Source organism: Odocoileus virginianus, chromosome 2, assembly GCF_023699985.2.
Source record: "Odocoileus virginianus isolate 20LAN1187 ecotype Illinois chromosome 2, Ovbor_1.2, whole genome shotgun sequence".
NCBI lineage: Eukaryota > Metazoa > Chordata > Mammalia > Artiodactyla > Cervidae > Odocoileus > Odocoileus virginianus.
The window spans coordinates 345,944-371,151 of record NC_069675.1 but is presented as its reverse complement, the minus strand read 5'-3'; the positions used below and the strand labels follow the sequence as shown (position 1 = coordinate 371,151).

General features: G+C 41.7%; 1 protein-coding gene across 1 annotated transcript in view; it reads right to left on the bottom strand.

Moving 5' to 3' along the window:
- Positions 1-719: 719 nt before the first annotated feature.
- ZC3H8 (zinc finger CCCH-type containing 8) overlaps positions 720-25,208 on the bottom strand; it is a 29,910-nt gene continuing 5,421 nt past the window's right edge. Inside the window, 7 exon segments of the mRNA XM_020908626.2 lie at positions 720-1,292; positions 7,212-7,261; positions 8,173-8,282; positions 9,502-9,613; positions 10,780-10,902; positions 12,833-12,954; positions 14,177-14,408. Of these exon segments, the coding sequence (XP_020764285.2) occupies positions 7,232-7,261; positions 8,173-8,282; positions 9,502-9,613; positions 10,780-10,902; positions 12,833-12,954; positions 14,177-14,408 (729 nt within the window). The 3' untranslated portion in view covers positions 720-1,292; positions 7,212-7,231.

The window sequence follows — 25,208 nt, the reverse complement described above, 5'->3', positions numbered from 1 at the left end:
CGACTTGCTCTCAGCTCACAGACTCCCCATGCTAAGGGCCCAGGATCATCCTTGTTTCTTCCTTTCCCAGGTCTGATACACCTCTGCTTGAGTATATTCACGTTCCTTTCTGGCTTTTATGCAATTAGGTTACAACCAAAATAATTCTGACTCATATTTTCAATCACGGCTTTGCTAACAAGTGTCACTGATGCTGGCCTCCACTGTACACAGCACGTTGGCGATCCTTTACATGTGATGATGATAGTTTGTTTCACTGTATTTTTCTAATAATCATCAGTACTACTAAAGTGCATGCCTAGAAGCTTATTATTTGTGCTTGAAAAATTCTGTATTTGAATATTAAGATATCACCACACTCCTAAACTTTACATTCTACTGCAGTTTATGAACCAATGAGAAAGATAACCATTCTTCTATCTTATCGACAAAAGATTTAGGAACTCCAGGCTTGAGAATGGTATAGGAGAGGCCCCGCCGGCGCCCCGCGGCGCGCTCCCCGCCCCCTCTGCGCTCGGCTCTGCCCGCGGGCGATCAGAGTCGGCGCGCACCCCGTGGCCTGCAAGCTCCAGCCGGCCCGGCCCGGCCCGCTTGCGGCTCAGGCTTCCGCGGGGACGCGCCGTGCCCCGCCGAGCGACGGCAGCTGAGCGCGAGAGGCTGTGAGGCAGCCAGGGAATGCAACGTCATCAGTGGAATTATTAGAAAAAAAAAGAATGGGATAGCAAGAGACACTGTTCCATTTTATTTATAATAGTAGGAAACTGGAAACAACTTTTCTGTCCAACAACAGGAAATGGGTTTTAAAACATCATCAAACCATAATTTAAAACAAAACTATGAGCAACCATTAACAACATGTTGTGAATGTGTTTAATGACATGAAAAGTGCTAACTGTGTATTCACCGTCTACTATCCGGAAGTCTTCTGTGAGAAACCTGATGGTCTTCTCTCTTCAAACTCCTATACCTCCTCGTCTATCCTTACTCAGTCTAGCCTTGCTTCCTATTCCACTGAGAACATGCGATCACTCAGAAGAGACCCCCGCAGGCTACCGCCGTAACATCTGCCCAGCAGCCGGCGTCTCTGTCATGTGCACTCCTCTGTTCCAATAGCAGGAACCACCTTAGACACCTTCTATCCCTCCGCACTGGCCACAGAAGAGTTGCACTTCAATGTAAGGACACAAGGGGGCGCTCTGCATCAGGAATCTTGTAAACCACTCCAAATCAAGGCTTCAACAGTCTTCAACAGGCGTAGACAGACACAAGCACTCTTCATCCATACGAAGAAGCTAAGAAGAAAACACAAAAAACACATTAGCTGGGGATTTCCCTGGTGGTCCAGTGGTTAAGACCCTGTGCTTCCAATGCAGGGGGCACAGGTCTGATCCCTGGTTGGGGAACTAAGATGCCAATGTCACGCAGGGTAGCCAAAAAGCCCAAGACAAAAAAAAACAACACAAAACATCGGCTGGTAAAAATGATCAACCTAGCCACACACCCCACCTCTAAAGCTATTAAAAAAACTGAACTAAACTAACAAAGTAAGAGAGTCCAAAACCATCAAGATGCTCCTGAAGAACAACATTAGAAAAATCATCAAACCATGTGGTGTGGCGCTCAATCATGCTGGACTCATTGCCACGCCATGGACTGTAGCCCACCAGACTTCTCTGTAAATGGAATTTTCCAGGCAAGAATACTGGAGCAGGTTGCCATTTCCTACTCCAGGGGATCCTCCCAACCAGCGATCAAGCCCACGTCTCTCGTCTCCTGCACTGAGAATAGATTCTCTATCAAACTATATCAAAATCCAGTAAAGCTCCAGTAATTAAAGCAGTAGAGTATAGAGAAACAGACAAAAGGAGCAGACAGAGGGCCCAGAAACAGACCTCCATTTGAAGAAACTCAATATACAACACAGAGGCTACTACAATCAGTGGGGAAAAGCAGTCTTTTCTGTTGAATGGTTCTGGGAGACTGGTTTTCCGTATGGGGAAAAAAGAAAATCAAGTCTTTATCACACCCTGTTTAAAAAAAAATCAATTAGCCTTAATTCTTCTGTTTTCCCTATACCCATAGCCACTCTTTTTCGTGAAATCAGTCCAATATACAAATACAGGCAAAAGAGATTAACAGCATTTCACCAAAGCTGAAGCTCAAAAGCTAGTAAGCATAAGAAAAGATGTACAACTTTATGAAAATAAAGCTACATGACACCATTTCTACATCCAGTAAATTGGTCAAAAATTTAAAATCCTGACAGTTAAAGCATTGCTGAAGGTCAGTTCAGTTCAGTCGCTCAGTCGTGTTCGACTCTGTGACCCCATGAACCACAGCACACCAGGCCTCCCTGTCCATCACCAACTCCCAGAGTTCACCCAAACTCATGTCCAGAGTCGGTGATGCCATCCAATCATCTCATCCTCTGTCGTCCCCTTCTCCTCCTGCCCTCAATCTTTCCCAGCATCAGGGTCTTTTCAAATGACAGCTCTTCCCATCATGTGGCCAAAGTACTGGAGTTTCAGCTTCAGCATCAGTCCCTCCATAGAACACCCAGGACTGATCTCCTTCAGGATGGACTGGTTGGATCTCCTTGCAGTCCAAGGGACTCTCAAGAGTCTTCTCCAACACCACAGTTCAAAAGCATCAATTCTTCGGCGCTCAGCCTTCTTCACAGTCCAACTCTCACATCCATACATTGCCACTGGAAAAACAATAGCCTTGACCAGACAGACCTTTGTTGGCAAAGTAATGTCTCTGCTTTTTAATATGCTGTCTAGGTTGGTCAAAACTTTCCTTCCAAGGAGTAAGCGTCTTTTCATTTCACAGCTGCAATCACCATATGCGGTGATTTTGGAGCCCCAAAAGACAAAGTCTGTCACCGTTTCCCCATCTATTTCCCATGAAGTGAAAGGACTGGATGCCATGATCTTAGTTTTCTGAATGCTGCGCATTAAGCCAACTTTTTCACTCTCCTCTTTCACTTTTATCAAGGAGGAGCCAAGATGGCGGAGGAATAGGACGGAGAGACCACTTTCTCTCCTACAAATTCTTCGAAAGAACATTTGAATGCTGAGCAAATTTCACAAAAGAACTTCTGATCGCTAGCAGAGGACATCAGGCGCCCAGAAAAGCAGCCCATTGCCTTCGAAGGGAGGTAGGACTAAATATAAACGATAATAAGGGAGTCAAAAGAGCTACGGACGGAGACCCGTCCCGGGAAGGGAGTCTTAATAGAGGAAGTTTCCAATCACCAGGAAACCCTCTCACTGGCGGGACTGGGGGAAGTTTTCGGCACTGTAACCGGGAGGAAAAATTAAACAAGGCCCACAGATTACGTGCCTAAAAGCAACTCCCAGCAGAAAAGTACCCCAGACGCCCGCACCCGCCAGCAACAAGCGGGGCGGAACGGAGAGGAGCGGGCGGCATTGCTTAGGGTGAGGTCCGGCCCGAAGACCCTGAGAGCAATCGGAGGGAGCTTTTTTAAACTGTGGGATAGCAAGGGACAAAATTAACTGGCCCGAACACACTGCCGGCGGTTCGCAAAACAAAGGGACTGAGAATCTCCAGAGAAGAGCCGGCCCATCCCCGCTGGAGGTAGGAGACAGAGGGGAGGGGAAAAGGCCAAATTCAGCCCCTGAGAAGCCACCCCCTCCCACACTGCAAACAGGCCTCCGGGTTCTAGCTAAAGACTTCCTGAGACCCGACTGGCGGTGCGTGCTGGGGCCGCGGAGGGAAAAGGCACGCTGCACCCGGGGAGAGAGGGCGCCCAAGCCTCCGGCTGCCTGGGCCGCTCGCCGCGGAGGGAAAAGGCGCGCCGCACCCGGGAGAATACGCCCAAGCCTCTGGCTGCCTGGGCCGCTCGCCGCGGAGGGATAAGGCGTGCTGCACCCGGGAGAGTGCGCCCAAGCCTCTGGCTGCCTGAACCGCTCAGGCCGGGGAAGGCACAAAACGCAGGAGTAACCGAATCTGCGCTTTTGTGGAGTACCCGAAGGCTGGAACCGCACTCAACGCAGGGCTCGCTCCATATAGAGCAGCCGGGAGCCTGAGCAGTGTAGACGGGGAAAGCACTGACACCCGTGAGCGGGGCAAACCCAGTGTGACCGGAACACGGTGAGTGCTATCCACACAGAGCGGTGTCTGTCTGCAGCGCCTGCCCTCCCCGTAGCAGGACTGAACTGAACTAGAGAACCTAAATAAGAGATCACCTCCGCCCGCCTGTGTCAGGGCGGAAACCAGACACCAAAGAGACGGCAAACAGAAGCCAAATAAACAAAGGGAACCGCTTCAGAAAGGACCGGTGCAACAGATTAAAATCCCTGAAGGTAACACCGAATACACGGGAAGGGGCCTACAGATATCGAGAAGTGTAAACTGGAAAGAGGAGCTATCTGAAATTGAACTGAACCTACGCTGACCGCAACAACCTCAGAGAAATTCCTAGATATATATGTACATTTTTTTTTTTTTAATTTAAAAAAAAAAAAAAAATTTTTTTTTTTCTTTCCCTTTCTTTTTTTTTTTTTTTAAATTTTTTATTTTTTCTCTTTCATTTTCTTTTATAATTCCCTATTACTCCCCCATTACTCCTCAACTTTCATTTTCATATATTTTTACGATTTTTTTATTTGGGAAAAAAAAATTTTTTTTTCTTTTTTTTTTCTTTTTCTTGTTTTTCTCTCCTATTTCCTTTTAGAGTCCTCTAATACTCCTCTATTATTCCTTAACTTTCACTTTCATTTCACTATAGCCACACAAAAAAAAGAGAGAGAGAAACCCTATTTTAAAACTGAACTTCATATACAGTTCTAAATTTTTTTGTGTGTTTTTGTTTTTAAATATTGTATTTCAAAGAGTCTAACCTCTACACTAGATTTTCAATCTTTGTTATTCTCCCTCAAAACACCTCTACTTCCTCCATTCCCCTTCTCTTCCCAATCCAACTCTGTGAATCTTTGTGGGTGTCTGGGCCACAGAGAACACTTTGGGAACAGATAACTGCGTAGATCTGTCTCTCTCCTCTTGAGTCCCCCTTTTCTCCTCCTGCTCACCTCTATCTCCTTCCTCCCTCTCCTATTCTTCATGTAACTCTGTGAATCTCTCTGGTGGTCGCTCACAATGGAGAATCTTTTCACCATTAACCTAGAAGTTTTATTATCAGTACTGTATAGTTGGAGAAGCCTTGAGACTATTAGAAGAATAAAACTGAAATCCAGAAGCAGGAGACTTGAGCCCAAATCCTGAGAAAACCAGAAAACTCCTGACCACACGGAACATTAAGGAATAAGAGACCATCCAAAAGCTTCCATACCTACACCAAAACCAACCACCACCCAAGAGCCAATAAGCTCCAGTACAAGACATACCACACAAATTCTTTAGCAACGCAGGAACATAGACCTGAGTGTCAACATACAGGCTCTCCAAAGTCACACCTAACACAGAGACCCATCGCAAAGCTCATTACTGGACACTCCATTGCACTCCAGAGAGAAGAAATCCAATTCCACTTTTATCAAGAGGCTCTTTAGTTCTTCACTTTCTGCCATAAGGGTGGTGTCATCTGCATATCTGAGGTTACTGATATTTCTCCTGGCAATCTTGATTCCAGTTTGTGCTTCATCCAGCCCAGTGTTTCTCATGATGTACTCTGCATATAAGTTAAATAAGCAGGGTGACAATATACAGCCTTGATGTACTCCTTTTCCTATCTGGACCCATTCTGTTGTTCCAAGTCCAGTTCTAACTGTTGCTTCCTGACCTGCATACAGGTTTCTCAAGAGGTAGGTCAGGTGGTCTGGTATCCCCATCTCTTTCAGAATTTTCCATAGTTTATCGTGATCCACACAGTCAAAGGCTTTGGCATCGTCAATAAAGCAGAAATAGATGTTTTTCTGGTACACTCTTGCTTTCTTGATGATCCATACATAGCATGTTGGCAATTTGATCTCTGGTTCCTTTGCCTTTTCTAAAACCAGCTTGAACATCTGGAAGTTCACGGTTCACATATTGCTGCAGCCTGGCTTGGAGAATTTTGAGCATTACTTTACTAGCGTGTGAGATGAGTGCAATTGTGCGGTAGTTTGAATATTCTTTAGCATTGCCTTTCTTAGGGATTGGAATGAAAACTGACCTTTTTCAGTCCTGTGGCCACTGCTGAGTTTTCCAAGTTTGCTGGCATATTGAGTGCAGCACTTTCACAGCATCGTCTTTCAGGATTTGAAATAGCTCAACTGGAATTCTATCACCTCCACTAGCTTTGTTCGTAGTGATGCTTCCTAAGGCCCACCTGACTTCACATTCCAGGATGTCTGGCTCTAGGTGAGTGATCACACCATCTTGATTATCTGGGTTGTGAAGATCTTTTCTGTACAGTTCTTCTGTGTATTCTTGCCATCTCCTCTTAATATCTTCTGCTTCTGTCAGGTTTATGCCATTTCTGAAGGTGGAGCAATGGAATTTCTTTTACGCAGTTGGTGGGAATAAAAACTGTAAGAACTACTTTAGAAAACACTGGCATTAACCTAAGTTTTTTTTTTAATTGGAGAAAAATTGCTTTACAATATTGTATTGGTTTCTGCTGTACCACAATGTGAATCAGCCATAAGTATACACAATTATCTTAAGTTTTAAGATGATACAACAATTCTACTTCCTGATTAATACTCCGGACAACTCACAGACATTTCCATCAGAAGACAGGTAAAACAGTTATTTAGAGTTTGTATTTTAAAAACTGAAAATAACCTCAATGTCCATCAACAGTAGAATGTCTAAACAAACTGTAATATACTCACAGAAAAAAATGCTATACAAGAGTACAGATGAATGACAGTTGCATGCATGTACATGAATGAATCTTAGAAGCATAATGAGTAAAAATAGCAAGTCACCAATAAATATCGAATATGATACTGTTTAAAATAATATCCAAACCCAAGCATAATATTGTTAACCTTACATGTTTTGTAAATCTACAAAGAATAAAACAAGAGAATAAAAATACAAAAAGATAGTGACAAATCCAGAGTGGGAAGTAGATCCACAGATACCCACATATATATCTATTTAGATATATCAAATATTTTATAATTTTTTTAAGTGGGATAGGAGTGAGAAAAAGACTTCTATTTGAGAAAATATATGTTCCCCTGTCAATTCCTAGAGACATTTCAGAGGGGGAAAAAAGTGCTAAATTTTAATTTTACCTTTTTCATCTATTTTACTTTCATGATGACTTCCTTTCAGGATCCAAAATCTAATATAGAGGGAAAAAAATTCACACAATCATTTTCACATACTATCTAATTCAGGTACATCATCATACTCTTGTAATTTTCTTTTTTTCTTTTTGTAATTTTCTAAAGATTCCTACACATCATTAATCCTAGTAATCACCTAATAATATTTACTAGAAGGGGAATTGGAAAATGACTTCTACGTACATCATTTTTTTCTATATATGCTTCATGGTAATAAACCACCAAATATTTGGTATAATTTGTAATTCTAGGATAACTCTTTCTATTTCAAAGCTAAAAACATCCAGAAATAAGGACCTTTGACTTTCCAATATTTGCATATGCTCAAGGGAGTTTTTGCCGCAATATTAAACGGTTTGGTTTCAAAAGAATATTTTCACTCACATTTCAATTTAATTTTGAAGAGATTTGCTCCAACTCACACATGGAAATGAAAGGACATAAACGACTATGATTTTTCATCTATCTTTTCTTACAATCTGAAAGAGCTTTTGAATAAAACTTTGAAATAATCACTTGAGTATGCTTTGATGTAACTCTAAAATATTTATCAACCAATGATTCTTAACTTTCCTTCAAAGAGTATATCAGGAGTACTATTTCTCCTATTTGCTTTGTTTTCCATTGGTTGACTTAGCTACTAAGGTCGCTAAATACACTGAAGTTTTTAAGAACATTCCAATTTATACCAGCAACAAGTATAAATTTTCCTTTAAGCTACAAGGAAAAACATACAAATGAATAATAATTTGCTATACTGAAGTAAGTTGTTAAATTATCAGTCCTAATATAACCCATATGCTAACCCATGAAGCACTCTGCTTAAATAAGTGTCTTTTAAAATTCCCACCCTTAGGTTCAAATGTATTCCTTAAAAAAGAAAAACAAAAATTAAAATCGTACTTACTTTAGCCAACAGCTCTTGTGTCTCATCAGTCAATGGAGCATGTGAAAACTTGCAATATTCTCCCTGATAACATTTTGCTCCTGTATGGTAAAACTTGCAAGGATATTCATGTAACTCAAATGTTAAGGAAGAAAAAAATTTTAATGCTGCTAAAATAACTTATTATTAATCTAATAATTTTATTTTTCCTACATGAAGTTCTTTTCCACTAGTAGAAACATTAAATTCTCTATGTAAAATATGAGACGACAGGACTTCCCTGGTGGTCCAGTGGCTGAGACTCAGCACTCCCGATGCAGAGGTCCCGGGTTCGATTCCTGGTAAGGGAACTAGAGCCCACATGCTAAAGATCCCATGTGCTGCAACTAAGATCGAGGACAGCCAAATAAATTAATGAATTAGAGATAAAAAGATCTATTCTTAATAAAATAAAGTATGAGAACATAAATTACTAACTGGGTTATAAGAAAATGAACTTTAGGATGATTATATACATGAAGTTTACTGGCTATCACAGGACAAATTTCTCCCTCATAATCATTCTTAAACTACAGGTATGTTTCACTGATAAGACCAAAGAGGTGCATTTTAAGTACTTTGAGAAATTTGACTATTTTTAAAGCATTCTTTTGGGGTAAGGGAATTAAAGTCAATAACAATGATGTGTCTTGCAAATCTGGATCCTTCATATATTAGGCTTGTTTAAAATGGGATAAATATATACAACTCTGATATTATTTTCCAAGAAAAATTTCTCAAGTTAGGGTTTGAGATTCCTTATATTGAATGTCTTAAAGGAAAACAACTTTTGTGGTAACCAAACACGCAGTTATCCTAAAATGCTATGTTCCATGTTTTCACAGTATGTCTGGACCAATTTATATTTATACTCAAGAGTTACTAAGGGTTACTCTTCAATTAAGGGACAGTTAATCTCTATACAGCACAGAGTATAACAGAAAAGAAGTACTCCCAAACTATGTGATTCCTGCCTCTTTTATGAAGTAGATTTCATATATATAGATTCAATTCATGGATGTCACAGCAGAAATTCTGAGAAAGTTTTTCTGGGACCTAGAAAGAAAGGTCTCATGACCCTGTTACACTACCCAGTTAGAGAGGATGTACATTTGAGAGAACTTCTAAAGACTCTTTCTTGGGGCAGAGGGGTGGGGGAGGGAATCCGTGAACAATTTAATCACTTCAATACCAAGTTGAGCTTAGATAATATAATTTTGCCATGGTTAAAACATTGGTTTCATTCAAAATTTTACATTCATGTAAACATTTATGAAAAGTAAAGTTACTGTATCTTGTGATAAAGGATATTATGCAAATATAGGCAGTTTTCCCCTCTGGTACAATATCCTTGTACGTAAAACTTACACATTTCCTTTTTCTTCTCTATCTCTGCATCATGATCAAATTTACATTGATCTCCCTGGGCCAAAGGAAGAAACAAGGAAAAGCCATTACTCACAGTTAAGCCATTATAATTCCTACTTAATTCTGAATAAGCAAATGATTCCAGAAGAAAACAAAGCCTTAGTTAGAAGCAGTACAGTCTGATTTTTAAAGAGCTATTGTAACCGCATTGTATTACATATATTGGCTTGCCATTTGTCAAGTCCTTAGCTTTTTTAACACAAAGCATTTAAAAAAATTATCTATTTTCAGAGACATAAAACAAGGGACAAAAATGTCATGGTCTAAAGGTATTAAAATCAGTCTGTATCTGTTCTCTTATCACTGTGGAATTACATTACTACTTTCTTAAATACAAAAGAATATTTCAATAAAATTTTCTACTTGAAACCTTTCCAGAAAGAAAACAGTTCTAAAATTATAACTTTTCCGGTAAGCGGCGTGAGCTGACCCTTGAAAATGGTGCGCTATTCACTCGACCCAGAAAACCCCACAAAATCATGCAAATCAAGAGGTTCAAATCTTCGTGTTCACTTTAAGAACACTCGTGAGACTGCCCAGGCCATAAAGGGTATGCATATCTGAAAAGCCACCAAGTATCTGAAGGATGTCACTTTAAAGAAGCAATGTGTGCCATTCCGTTGTTACAATGGTGGAGTTGGTAGGTGTGCACAGGCCAAACAGTGGGGCTGGACACAGGGTCGGTGGCCCAAAAAGAGTGCTGAATTTTTACTACATATGCTCAAAAATGCAGAGAGTAATGCTGAGCTTAAGGGCTTAGATGTAGATTCTCTGGTCATTGAGCACATCCAAGTGAACAAAGCCCCCAAGATGCGGCGCAGGACTTACAGAGCTCACGGTCGGATCAACCCCTACATGAGCTCTCCCTGCTGCATTGAGATGATCCTTACTGAAAAAGAACAGATTGTTCCTAAACCAGAAGAGGAGGTTGCACAGAAGAAAAAGATATCCCAGAAGAAACTGAAGAAACAAAAACTCATGGCCCGGGAATAAATGCCGCAGAAAATAAATGCAAATAAAAGTTAAAAAAAAAAATAAATAAATAAATAAATAAATAAAATTATACAAGTATGCTTTTGGAGTGTCTAATAGAAACAGGAGCTAGTTTTAGAACGTTTTTGCTATACGTTACATCTTAATGTACTTTTGCTTACACTATACCTTAATACACTTCCTTTCAAGAAAATATTTACAAATTTGCTTTCCCTGGCGTTGCACCGTATGTTGGTTGATGAACCCCTGACTCATTCTCACAGGCTGCTGCTGCTCTTTAGGTTTCCCATTCTATGAAAACAAAAACAAAAAACTAAATGTGAGAAATAAGAGATTAAACATTTTATTCCATTGTACAAAATTATCTTAACCCACCTTTTAAAACACTGAAAAGTAACTCTTCTGAATTGCCCTTCAGGTAAGACTTGGATTTTTGTACATCATTTGAAACAAATGGATGATTGTCAGTTTCATTATCATTCCATCACTGAACATTAGTGTTTGTGCAATCTGAATTTTTATTGTATCTTGACTACACGCTAACTGTGTCCGGCTCTTTGCAGCCCCATGGACTGCAGCCTGCCAGGCTCCTCTGTCCATGGGACTCTCCAGGAAAGAGTACTGGAGTGGGCTGCCATTTCTTCCTCCAGGGGGTCTTCCCCACCCAGGGGACTGAACCTGAGTTTCCTGCAGCTCCTGAATTGGTAGGTGCATTCTTTACCTACCAATTCTTTCTTACTGCACCACCTGAGATTATATTGTACATGCCCTCACTTAAAAAATTTTTAAAAGAAGTTCCACTCATTGTGATAAACAGTGAAGTCTAAGAATAAGGCTCTTTAGAACACTGGGGACAAACATCAAAATCAAAAGGTGAACTGAAAGTAGTGTAATCTTTCATTTCAATGACAGGCTTACTAGGTGTGAGCTGAGTATACTGATGAGCTTAAATTAATAAACATAATTAGAAATAGACCCTCAAAGATGATAAAGGTATGAAAATAAAAGGGGACTTTCATATAAAAACGAAAGGGGAATTTTATTATCATCTTTAGAAACATAAATCACTTTTAGCATGTTAACTTGTGGTACGACTCACAGCATCTACGTATGGTATTCCTACGTAAGGCCTTAGAGCTGCTCTGTAATAATGTCAAAACTCCCCTCAGCACTATCAAAACTAAGTGCCTAACAAGTATGCCAGTTTTAACCCTCGGTTTTATTTGACCACGTGATTAAATTCTAACAAACATGTTTACAATGTGTTCCTCAGGTAGCAGAGCTGTCGGTTATGGTGGAATAATCGCTTGAGTCAATCCAAACCCAAGGAAAGGGAACACTGCCTGAGCCCAGCCCTGCCTGGCCCTGGGTGACCATAGCCAGTTACCTAAACCCTATGGCTTCACATTCGTCTTTTGTCAAACAAATTTTATATAAATACATTTCAGTCTCTAACATTTGGTGCTTCTGATATTTTACTGAGCTCTAACTCTTGTGTCCTGAGCCAAGCGTAACAAATGGCTGCCGTCCAGCTCAGAAGCCCTCGAAAAGTAGAGTCCAAAGGAGTCACTCACTGCGCTACTGTGATCACATCTGCAGAACAAGGAAGAGCTTCGAGAAAGCAAAATAAAAATGCCAGAGGGGGTGGGGGGTCTGGTATCTGGTAGGGGGTGTCTCAAAAACATTCATTTTTAATTTCCAGAGGGAGTCAAAAACCAATAGACCAACTGCCTTTGGAATGCCCTTACAGCCACCTAGGGACTTTCCTGGCAGCCCAGTGGTTTGGGCTTCCCAGGTGGCGCAGTGGTAAAGAATCCACCTGCCAGTGTAGGAAACACAAGAGATGTGGGTTCAGTCCCTGGGTTGGGAAGATTCCCTGGAGGAGGAAATGGCGCCTAGTCCAGTATTTTTGCCTGGGAAATCCCATGGACAGAGGAGCCTGGTGGGCTGCAGTCCACGGGGCTGCAAAGAGCTGGACACGACTGAGCACACATGGCTATCTTCTCTCCCTGCTTCCCACATCTGTCCTTCCAGTCACAGACAGCACAGCGCTCAGAAATCAGGGGGCTTGTGTGTATGTATTCAGGCACGACACTAAGGCTTGAGTGTGAGGAAGGGAGCCTGACAGTGAGAAGGAAGCACGTGGGGAGCCCACTGCGGGTGAGGCGACCCCACCGAGGTGTGAGGTGCAGTGCCTTCCGACAAGCGTGGATTCTCATACCTGGCCCTGTGAGCCGCTGCTCCTCACGGAAGCATCTCCTCTGTCTCCAGGGCCAGGCCACTCTCGCTTCATTTTCTTCTTTTTACCATTCTTGTGAGGGTTTTTATTTTTTTGCTTAACAGCTAAAAACAACAACAACAAAAATTTAACTTAAAGACAATACAAAACGACACTAGCAATTTACTCTTAAGAGGGACATTCTATAATAATGCAGGAGAAGTTCTCCACTATTCAAAAAGTGAAAACTGGAATGATGTGGACCTGTCTTTCCAGCAGCTCTGGGACTAATATACTCTAGATCCCAAATTCATTCCTTGTGAACATATATAAGGTATTGCCAGGAAAAAAGCAAGATAATTAACGAAATCATTCTTTCGAGCCATCAGCTCAGATTCTTTTTAAGTGTTCAAAGTACGATGGATCTCATTAGGAATTGCTATAGTGCTACAATAGTAAAAGCTTCAAAGGACCTCATATATGGCTACCAGATTGTTCACTGAAAACATTTTACATAGATTAAGTTGATCTATAGATCCATTTTAAATAGAAAAACATTTGAAAAGGGAAAAAAAGGAGAGGATTAAGAATTTTACTTACAATTGTCCCTTACTGTCATACCTATGGCTTAATTTTAGTAATCTAAAAGAATATATTCCTGGGGGACGTCCCTGGTGGTCCAGTGGTTAAGAGTCTGCCTTGCAATGTGGGGGGACATGGGTCTGACCCTTGGTCATGGAACTAAGATCCCACATGCCACAAAGCAACTAACACTTGATGCAGCCAAACATAAATAAATAGTTATAAAAAGGAATACATTCCTGAGTTTAGTCTCACACACTACTATCCCAGTCTATTCTTCTTCAAAGGAAAGCAACCCGAGAAGGTAGCTCCTGTCCTTCACATGCGCTGAGGCCAGGGATCTATTCTCCCTTGCAAAGTTGTCACGTCCTTTGCTTGTTTTTTCCTTTGAAAATTATTTATTTATTTGTATGGCCTTACTAGGTCTTTGTTGTGCACAGGGGATTTTTAGGTGCCACATATAGGATCTAGTTCCCTGACCAGGGATCGAACCTGGGCACCCTGTATTGGGAGTTCAGAGTCCTAGCTACTGGACACCAGGGGAGTCCCAAAGTGGTCATCCTTTGAAAACTCTGCTGCACTGTCCACTCCTCTTGCAAACTGAGCATTTGCACACCAAGTGACCAGCTCACATTTGGTGTCAAGATCCAAGAAAATCTGATCTTATCATGAGATAAAATGCAGACCCCACCCCCAACTCCATCCGTGGACAAGGGTGACTACGCCTCCAGGTAACTTTAAATGATCAAACAGTTTGACCCTTACCTTTCTGGGTCCTCTTTGCTGTCTCTTTCTTCACAGATGCTTCAGGACACAGTAAGGACTGAGTGACACTTGCCATCTCTTTAGCTTGTATGTACTGCTGAAGCTCCTTAGCGAAATTATCTTCTGGCTCCTGACTGCATATGTCATCATCACTATATGCATCATAGTCCTTACTTCTTGATTTCCTATGTTGCAAATTCTTTGTAGATGTAGAGCTTCCAGAGTGCCTAAACTAAGTAAAAATTAAATTTTCAAATTTAAAAACCTAGCATGATTTGAAACAATCTGGCCATGAAGGAGAAATAAAGACTGTGAACTGATCATTGTTGAAGTTGACTGATGGGAACAAAAGAGTTTCATATGCTATTCTTTCTGCTTGTATGCATATGAAATTTTCTGGAATTAAAAAAAAAAACCACATGCATCCATACTTAAAAGATGTTTTGAGGGAAGACTCAATCTGTTCACTGTGTGTACTTTACTAGATTGAAAGACTAAAGTCCCACAACTGAATTATTTGCTATTAAAGAACTACAGTATTTAGTCCACATTTTATTTCTCCCTTTGCATCGACTATCTTTTCACATGGTTTAATTCAGTAACTCGTCATCGAGTGCAAGTAAACTAAAATGGCCCAACTGGAAATCCACTACGCCAGCTACCAAAGTCTACTTCCTCCCGTTAACCTGGAACACTGGTGGCAGGGGATGCGGCAGCAATGATGACAAGAAACCGCCAAGCAGCAGACACCTTCCAGCATTCGGCGTAGAAACACTCCCAAGGACGGGTTACACGGGTGTCTATACTTGGAGACACCAGGGTTAATCAAGATTTATTATTACAACCGGTATGGATGATATGTTTCAATTAAACAGTTTATTTGTAAAAAGCCCAGTTGTCAAGTTCAGTTCAGTTGCTCAGTTGTGTCCGACTCTTTGCGACACCAAGGACTGCAGCACGCCAGGCTTTCCTGTCCATCACCAACTCCCGGAGCTTGCTCAAAACATGTCCATCGAGTCCGTGATGTCATCCAACAATCTCATCCTCTGTCGTCCCCTTCTCCTTCTGCCTTCAATCCTGCCCAGCATCACCATCTTTGTCAATGAGTTGAGTCAGCTCTGCATCAGGTGGCCAAAGTATTGGACTTTCAGCTTCAGAATCAGTCCTTCCAATGAACACCCAGGATAGATCTCCTCTAGGATGGACTGGCTGGATCTTCTTGCAGTACAAGGGACTCTCAAGAGTCTTCTCCAACACCACAGTTTAAAAGAATCAATTCTTCGGCGTTCAGCTTTCTTTATGCTCTAACTCTCACATCCATACATGACTACTGGGAAGACAATAGCTTTGACTAGATGGACCTTTGTTGGCAAAGTAATGACTCTGCTTATTAATATGCTGTCTAGGTTTGTCATGATTTTTCTTCCAAGGAGCATGTGTCTTTTAATTCCATGGCTGCAGTCACCATCTGCAGTGATTTTAGAGCCCAAGAAAATAAAGTCTCTGTTTCCATTGTTTCCCCATCTATTTGCCATGAAGTGATGGGACCAGATGCCAAGATCTTTGTTTTCTGAATGCTGAGTATTGAGCCAACTTTTTCACTTTCACCAGGAGGCTCTTTAGTTCCTCTTCTCTTTCTGCCATAAGGGTGGTGTCATCTGCATATCTGAGGTTATTGGTATTTCTCCCAGCAAACTTGATTCCAGCTTGTGTTTCACCCAGCCCAGCATTTCGCATGATGTACTACTCCGCATATAAGTTAAATAAGCAGGGTGACAACATATAGCCTTGACGTACTCCTTTCCCAATTTGGAACCACTCCGTTGTTCCATGTCTGGTTCTGTTGCTTCTTGACCTGCACACAGATTTCTCAGGAGGCAGGTAAGGTGGTCTGGTATTCCCATCTCTTTTAAGAATTTCCCACAGTATATTGTGATCCACATGGTCAAAGGCTGTGGCATAGTAAATAAAGCAGAAATAGATGTTTTCCGGGAATTCTCCTGCGTTTTCTATGCTCCAATGGAATTTGATATCTGGTTCCTCTGCCTTTTTTCAATCCAGCTTGAACATCTGGAAGTTCATAGTTCACGTACTGTTGAAGCCTGGCTTGGAGAATTTTGAGCATTACTTTACGAGCATGTGAGATGAGTGCAATTGTGCGGTAGTTTGAACATTCTTTGGCATTGCCCTTCTTTGGGATTGGAATGAAAAATGACCTTTTCCAGTCCTGTGGCCACTGCTGAGTTTTCCAAATTTGCTGGCATATTGAGTGCAGCACTTTCACAGCACATCATCTTTTAGGATTTGAAATATCTCAACTGGAATTCCATCACCTCCACTAGCTTTGTTCATAGTGATATTCCCTAAGGCCCACTTGACTTCACACTCCAGGATGTCTGGCTCTAGGTGAGTGATCACACCATGTGGTTATCTGGGTCATGAAGACCTTTTCTGTATAGTTCTTTTGTGTACTCTTGCCACTTCTTCTTCATATCTTATGCTTCTGTTAGGTCCATACCGTTTCTGTCCTTTATTGTGCCCGTCTTTACATGAAATGTTCCCTTGGTATCTCTAATTTTCTTGAAGAGATCTCTAGTCTTTCCCATTCTACTGATTTCCTCTATTTCTTTGCACTGATCACTGAGGAAGGCTTTCTTATCTCTCCTTGCCATTCTTTGGAACTCTGCATTCAGATGGGTGTATCTTTCCTTTTCTCCTTTGCCTTTTACTTTTCTTCTTTTTTCAGCTATTTGTAAGGTCTCAGGCAACCATTTTGCCTTTTTTTTTGCATTTCTTCTTCTTGGAGATGGTCTTGATCACAGCCTCCTGTACAATGTCACAAACCTCTATCCATAGTTCTTCAGGCACTCTATCAAATCTAATCCCTTGAATCTGTTATCACGTCCATTGTCTAATTTTAAGGGATCTGATTTAGGTCATACCTGAATGGTCTAGTGGTTTTCCCTACTTTCTTCAATTTAAGTCTGATTTTGCAATAAAGGAGTTCATGATCTGAGCCTCCATCAGCTCCTGGTCTTGTTTTTGTTGACTGTATAGAGTCTCTCTATCTTTGGCTACAAAGAATATAATCAATCTGATTTCAGTATTGACCATCTGGTTATGTCCGTGTGTAGAGTCGTCTCTTGTTTGTTGGAAGAGGATGTTTGCTATGACCAGTGCACTGTCTTGGCAAAACTCTGTTAGCCTTTGCCCTGCTTCATTTTATACTCCAAGGCCGAACTTGCCTGTTACTCCAGGTATCTCTTGACTTCCTACTTTTGCATTCCAGTCCCCTATGATGAAAGGACATCTTTTTTGGATGTTAGTTCTAGAAGGTCCTGTAGGTGTTCATAGAACCATTGAACTTCAGCTTCTTTGGCATTAGTGGTTGGGGCATAGACTTGGATTACTATGATATTGAACGTTTTGCCTTGGAAACTAACAGATATCATTCTGTCATTTTTGAGACTGCAAGTTTATCACAATAAACTGGAAAATTCTGAAAGAGATGGGAATACCAGACCACCTGACCTGCCTCTTGAGAAATATGTATGCAGGTTAGGAAGCACCAGTTACAACTAGACATGGAACAACAGACTGGTTCCAAATAGGAAAAGGAGTTCATCAAGGCTGTATACTGTCACCCTGCTTATTTAACTTATATGCAGAGTACCTCATGAGAAATGCTGGGTTGGAGGAAGCACAACGTGGAATCAAGATTGCCGGGAGAAATATCAATAATCTCAGATATGCAGATGACACCACCCTTATGGCAGAAAGTGAAGAAGAACTAAAGAGCCTCTTGATGAAAGTGAAAGAGGAGAGTGAGAAAGTTGGCTTAAAACTCAACATTCATAAAACAAAAGATCATGGCATCCAGTCCCATCACTTCATGGCAAACAGATGGGGAAACAGTGGCTGACTTTATTTTATTGGCTCCAAAATCACTGCAGATGGTGACAGCAGCCATGAAATTAAAAGACACTTGCTCCTTGGAAGAAAAGTTATGACCAACATAGACAGAATATTAAAAAGCAGAGACATTACTCTGCCAACAAAGATCCATCTAGTCAAGGCTATGGTTTTTCTAGTAGTCATGTATGGATGTGAGAGTTGGACTATAAAGAAAGCTGAGCACAGAAGAATTGATGCTTTTGAACTGTGGTGTGGAGAAGACTCTTGAGTGACTGCAAGGAGATCCAACCAGTCCATCAAGTTTGAGTAAACTGCGGGAGTTGGTGATGGACGGGGCAGCCTGGCGTGCTGCAGCCCACAGGGTTCCACAAAGAGTCGGGCACAACTGAGTGACTGTACTGAATGCGTTTTGGGCTCTTCTGTTGACTATGAGGGCTACTCCATTTCTTGTAAGGGATTCTTGCACACAGTGCTAGATATAATGGTCATCTGAATTAAACTCGCCAATTCCTAAAATGTCAATGTTCACTCTTGCCATCTCCTGTGTGACCACTTCCAATTTACCTTGATTTATGGACCTAATATTCCAGGTTCCTATGCAATATCTTCTTTAAAGCATCAGGTTTTACTTCCATCACCAGTCACATCCACAAATGCGTGGTGTTTTTACTTTGGCTCTGTCGCCTCCTTCTTCCTGGAGTTATTTCTCCACTCTTCTCCAGTAGCATATTGGGCACCTACTGACTTGGGGAGTTCATTTTTCAATGTCTTTTTTGCCTTTTCATACTGTTCATGGTGTTCTCAAGGCAAGAACACTGAAGTGGTTTGCCATTCCCTTCTCCAGTGGACCACATTCTGTCAGACCTCTCCACCATGACCCTGGGTGGCCCTACACGGCATGGCTCATAGTTTCATTGAGTTAGACAAGGCTGTGATCCATGTGATCAGTTTGGTTAGTTTTCTGTGATTGTGGTTTTCATTTCTGTCTGCTCTCTGATGGATAAGGACAATAGGCTTGTGGAAGCTTCCTGATGGGAGAGACCGACTGTGGGGGAATCTGGGTCTTGTTCTGATGGGCAGGGCCATGCTCAGTATGTCTTTAATCCAAATATCTGTTGATGGGTGGGGCTGTGAGGATAACTACATTTACCTTGGTTTCAGCCTTTCACATAATTTAGCAGGCTAAGAAAGTGAAGTCACTCAGTCGTGTCTGACCCTTTGCGACCCTGTGGACTGTAGCCCAGCAGGCTCCTCCATAAATGGGATTCTCTAGGCAGGAATACTGGACTGGGTTACCATTTCCTTCTCCAGGGGATCTTCCCGACCCAGGGATTGAACCCAGGTCCCCCACACTGCAGGCAGACGCTTTACCCTCTGAGCCACCAGGGAAGCAGGTGCAGGGAGAACCAAGGAGAGTCATTCAGTGTGAAACAGTGTGCATGAGGTTTAGCACAACCCTGGGGTTCCAGTCAGTGCATCTGAATCGAAGCATTACCAGGACCCAGGCGAGTGCTGTCACATGTCCCCACCTCACCCCACCCTCCAAGACCCATGGGCCTGCAGTCCCGAAGCAGCCCGTTTCTCTACAAGCAGTAGCAGAAGTGACTTACTTGTGTTAAGTGAAGAGATGAGATGGCTCGGTAACATTATAAAGCCAGGACAATCATCAGCTATGCCGCTTCATTATACATTAGGGAGAGTTAGAGTGCTCGCCACTCAGTCGCGTTTGACTCTCCGCCACCCCAGGGACTGTAGCCCAATGTGCTCCTCTGTCCATGGGATTCTCCAGGCAAGAATCCTGGAGTGGGTTGCCATGCCCTCCTCCAAGGGATCCTCCTGACCCAGGGATTGAACCTGCGTCTCTTATATATCTCTGGCATTCACAGGTGCGTTCTTTACCATCGGAGCCACCAGGGAAGCCCATACATTAGAAGCATTTCTAATGGACATGATTCTTTTCCGAGGGCACTGAGATATACAACATATTAACACAACGATTGCTTAAATATGTCCTCATGCAGCTGCTGTAAACTCACTGCTCTGATGTCTGTCGTTCTCTATATAACTTAGAAACTGTAAGAACACAATATTACAACTTATCCCCGTTTCATAAGAAAGTCTGAAGTATTTTCCTCCTCTTTGAAGTAAAAGATTTTCTTGTGCTTGATTCAGAATAGTTTATAGAACTAGTATGGCCTCCTGAAATTCCACAGAAATAAAAGTATAGAAATGTAAAAATTAATAGTCTCAAAAGAGTGTGTGCATAGGGAGCGGGAAAATGAAGTACAATTCGTCAGGAGGGAATTGAGAAGGGTTCAACAAATTCCTGGCAAATTTTTGACAAACATAAAGCAAGGTATAATTTGGAGGCTGGGCTTAGGTTGCAGTGTGAGAAATAGGGCTATAAACAAGAATGAACTAAAATGCTACATTAAAAAAAAAAAAAGCTATTGTGATAAATTATCTCTGACCACCCCCTCTCAACCCAGAATATAATCAAACAAAAACTTACCCCATGCAAAAGAGAGGGTATTCTCTAAAGAAATTTATTAAAATGTCTGATAAATGCCAAGTCTTCTTATATGAGTACTAAGACCCCAGAATGAAATCCTACACATTCCGACATGTGGGAATAACTTCCATCAGAAAAAAAACTTCATCCTCTATCCTCTATCAGGGGTTCGTAACCTGCTGTCCAGAGATGCATGCCCCCCTCCCGCCTGCCCCTGGCCAAGGGTCTATGGACAGAATGAGAGAATTCAATGGACTTAGATGGGAATAAAAATCACATATTATTTTCATCAACCTTTAAACTGACATTTAGCATTTTCTTCTGTTTTGAACACTGGCCGCAAACCACAGTAGTATCAGCAGTAGCTGCAACTGTCACTAACAGAAATCACAGGGACTTTTACACATTATACTTACTGCAGATCTCAAAGTATGTTATGTTTTATGTTCATCACTCTGTCCACATAACATTTAGACCTACAATACAATAATGAGACCTACTGCTGGATCTAATCACTTAGTACATGAACAAAGAATATATTACTCTTACCTCATTTCTTAATATTTTGATAACTGTGTTTCAAGAGAATAAACTTCCATTATAACCCAACATATTTTATTTCATTCACTTAAAAATATTATTCTGAGAAGAGGCCCAAGAGCTTTGCCAGACTGCCAAAGGGGATACATGGCAGATAAAGGGTTAAGAACTACTATGCTGCTGGAAACCTACAGATGCGCACAGCCCACTCAGGCATCAAGCGCCCAATCAGGCTTCCCATTGAGAAGAAATGCCTATGGAGACTCACCAACAGACCAGCAAAGGACTTTCATCGACTTTCCAGACCTTTCTTAATTCAAAGGACACAAAGAAAAACAAAAGCAGGGCTTCCCTGGTGGCTCAGTGGTGAAGACAGTGCAGGAGACACAGGCTGAATCCCTGATCCAGGAAGATCCTACGCGCTACAGAGCAACTAGGCCCGTAGCCACAACTGTTGGCCCTGTGCTCCAGAGCCCACGCTCTGAACAGAGGCCACTGCAATGAGAAGTCTGAGAGCAAAGCAAATGAGATCTAGAGCAGAAAACAAAAAAGCAGGAAAAAGAAAACCTGGCCCAGAAGAAGAAATACAATTCAGGAAAAGAAAAGGACACAAAATTTTTAAACAAATACACAAAGATATCAAGATGGTATTTTTTCTTGACAAAGAATAAAAATAAAACACATTCCCTGTGTATGAAGGGTATGAATAGTCTCACCAAATACTTAAGCACAATGAATGAGAAGATTTATAGTCTCTAACAATACTGAGAATAAAGAGAAGAATCTAAAAGCTCCCAGGACAGGATGCTTACAAAATGACTAGAACCAGACTGGCAAGACGTCACACTGGCGACAAGGACAGCAGAAGAAAATGGGGCAAATAACCTCAAGCTTAATTCTATTTCAGCCAAAATACCTATCAGCTATGTGGATAAAGTCAGTATTTTCAGAAACGTTCACAAGAACTCAAAAGCTTTATCCCAGGCATTCCCTATATAACAGAGCATGCCAGCTAAATGAAAATAAGTTAGAAATCGTGCTTAAAAAAAAAAAAAGACGTAATTCACAAGAGCCTCATCAGACACCCAGCATTAAATCTAACAAAAGGTATATAAGATATCTACAAAGAAATTTATAAAACACTGCTAAGACAATTAAAAAGGACCTAAAGACTGGACAATCCAATACTCTAAAGATGTCAATTCTCTCCCAAATGATCTACAGTCTCAATGCATTCCCAAGTGAAAGACCCACCAGGGTTTTCTGTGGAACTTGACAAACTATTTCTAAACGTTATATGGAAATACGAAGGGCTGAGAACAGCCGAGACAGCTGAAGAAGAAAAGAGCATGCGACGACGTGCTTGCCTGACACCCAAACCATCATTGAGCTACACTGATCAATGCAAGGAGGCCTCGAGGGGAGGGGCAGACACACACCAGCGGATGAGAACAGAGACTCTAGAAATGGATCCATCAGAACACAAACACGTTTTTTTCCCAAACACTTGATTTTTGGCAACAGTGACACTGAAGATTCATGGGGGGAAAAGAACTGCCTTTTCCCCCAATGAATGGTGTTGGAACAACTGCGTAGGATAATGGAAAAAAAAGTAATCCACAATCTGTCCCCTCTACCTCATAGTAAACCAAAAAAAATTTTTTTAAACACAAAAATTATTATGATTATAAACTTAAATGGAAAAGGAAAAACAACAAAACTTTTAGATGACACTGTATGGGAATATTTTTATTATCTCAGGATACGTAAAAAAAACACATAAAGCATTAACTATGAAGAAAAGATGAATAAACTTGAATACATTAAAATCATTAACCTGTTATCAAAAATTGCTATTAACTTGGGAAAAAAGCTACAATATAAGCTGATACTTGCAACACATAATCCACACAGGGGAAAAAAAATCCCCTATATCCAGAATAAAAAAAAGAAAAAAAGGCAAAAAGACTTAAACTGGCACACAAAAAAGGGAAATTGAAATTGGACAAATATGAAAAGATGCTCCATCTTTTTTTTTTTTTTAAGATGCTCCATCTTAACAGTAATCAATAAAATGCAAACTAAATGACAAGGAAGGTATCTCACCAGAGGGCAAAATTTAAGAAAGTGTGGAGATATCTGTGTAGAAATACAGACTCTCACATACCGCCTTCGGCAATAAAAATCAGTAGAACGACTTTGGAATACAGCTTGGCATCATGGCAAAGGGAAAGATGCTCATCCTCTAAGACCCAGCGGTGCTACTCCAAGGTAACTGCAGAGAAGTACAGCAGGAGGCGACTGAGATGTAGCAGCGCCGGTCACAACCGCCAAAGCTGGGAGTGAGGCCAGACGTCAGCACCCCGTATACCCCAATGACGGAATGCCCCGCAGTTAAGAAAATGAACAAGTAAGTACACACCACTTGTGTGCACTATGCATATTCTGTAAGTATACATTATGCATACTGTGAGTCTTAAAAATATAACGTGAAGAGAAAGGAGACAAAAGGACACACACAACACTATTCTATCAAGTGAAGAAACAGCCACAAGAAAACGGCACTCGTAAGGAGGACAGCATTAGCAGGAAAACTGCAAAGAACAAGCAAGTGATTAGTACACAAGTTGGGATAGGACTCATCTCTGGAAGGAAAAAAAGGAACACGACAGAGAAAAGGAGGCATGAGAAGCGCTGTGGGTAGAGCTTTCTTGGACTCGGCGTTTACTTGAGTTCACTTTTTAATTAACTGTGATACACTTATGTTTTATACACTTGTAAGGAAAGAGCCTGGCCTGAAGTAAGTCTAGTTACAACTAATCTAGGTGTCTACATTCTCACAGTATTGTTTCTGAGAAGCTCCTTAAGATAACCACAGAAGGTTGTATCTGCCTGCATGCTGTATGGGGTTATACATGTACTGGGGACCTTTAAGTGGGCTTATGTGGTTAATGTTAACATTTTTTAAGTAACATGATTTACTTCTTTTGGCTGTGCTGGCTCTCTCCAGCTGCGGCGCGTGGGTGCAGCAGTGGCGGTGCACAAAGTGGCGTTTTGCTTCTTTTGCTGCGCTGTGTCCTTGGTGCTGCACAGGCCTCTCTCCGGTTTCAGGCTTCTCAGCGCAGTGGCTTCTGTCGCGGAGCAGGCGCTGCAGCGGTCGTGGCCCGCGGGCTCGGGAGCGGCAGCCCCCGGCTCTACCGCTCGGGCTCGGCGGCGGCGGGGCACAGCCCCAGTCGCTCTGCAGCATGTGCAGTCTTCCCTGAGGAGGGATCGAACCTGTGTCCTCTGCCTTGGTGGACGGATGCTTACCCACTGCACCACCAAGGAAGTCCAAAAAAAATTTTTTTTAAGTATTAAAAAGGTCTGGGAAATTCAAGCTATCATTTCTCAGTTTCAATTAGGGCTCTGGTCTACAGCAGCCATATATGCCCCAAAGGGCAAAAGAAGTTATGTACTTGGGTAGCTGAGAGGCTTTCTGAGATGAAGATGCTGAACTTTCCGCCCTGTATCCTTTTATAAAGCTGAGTATAACAGTATCATATTAAAGGCCATGTGTGTCTTGCAGATCTCACCTATATTTGAACTCATTCTTTTGTAGTGTGTTAAAGTTCACAATAACGTAAGTTCCAAAAGAGAAAAAGCAAGAGAGAAGCAGATATTGGCTTTGCTGTGGGTTGGCTGTGTCCTCCCCAAATTGAAGTCCTAATCGCCCAGTACCTTAGAACACGACCACATTTGGAAATAGGGTCATTATATGTATAATTAAAGATGAGGTCATTAGGATAGCCTTTAATCCAATTATGTCTTGTGTCTTTATAAAAGAGGGGAATTTAGACATAGACCTATTCACACAGGGAGAAAGCCTTTCGGAGCATGAAGGTAAAAATCAAGATGATGCTTCTGGAAGCCAAGCCAAGGGGGACCAAAGACTACCAGCAAGCCAACCAGAAGCTAGGGGAGAGGCACAGAACTGACTCTTCCTCCCAGCCTTATGAAGGAACCAGCCCTCCTAACAGCTTGGTCTTGGACTTCCAGCCTCAAGAACCACAAGACAATAAATTTCTG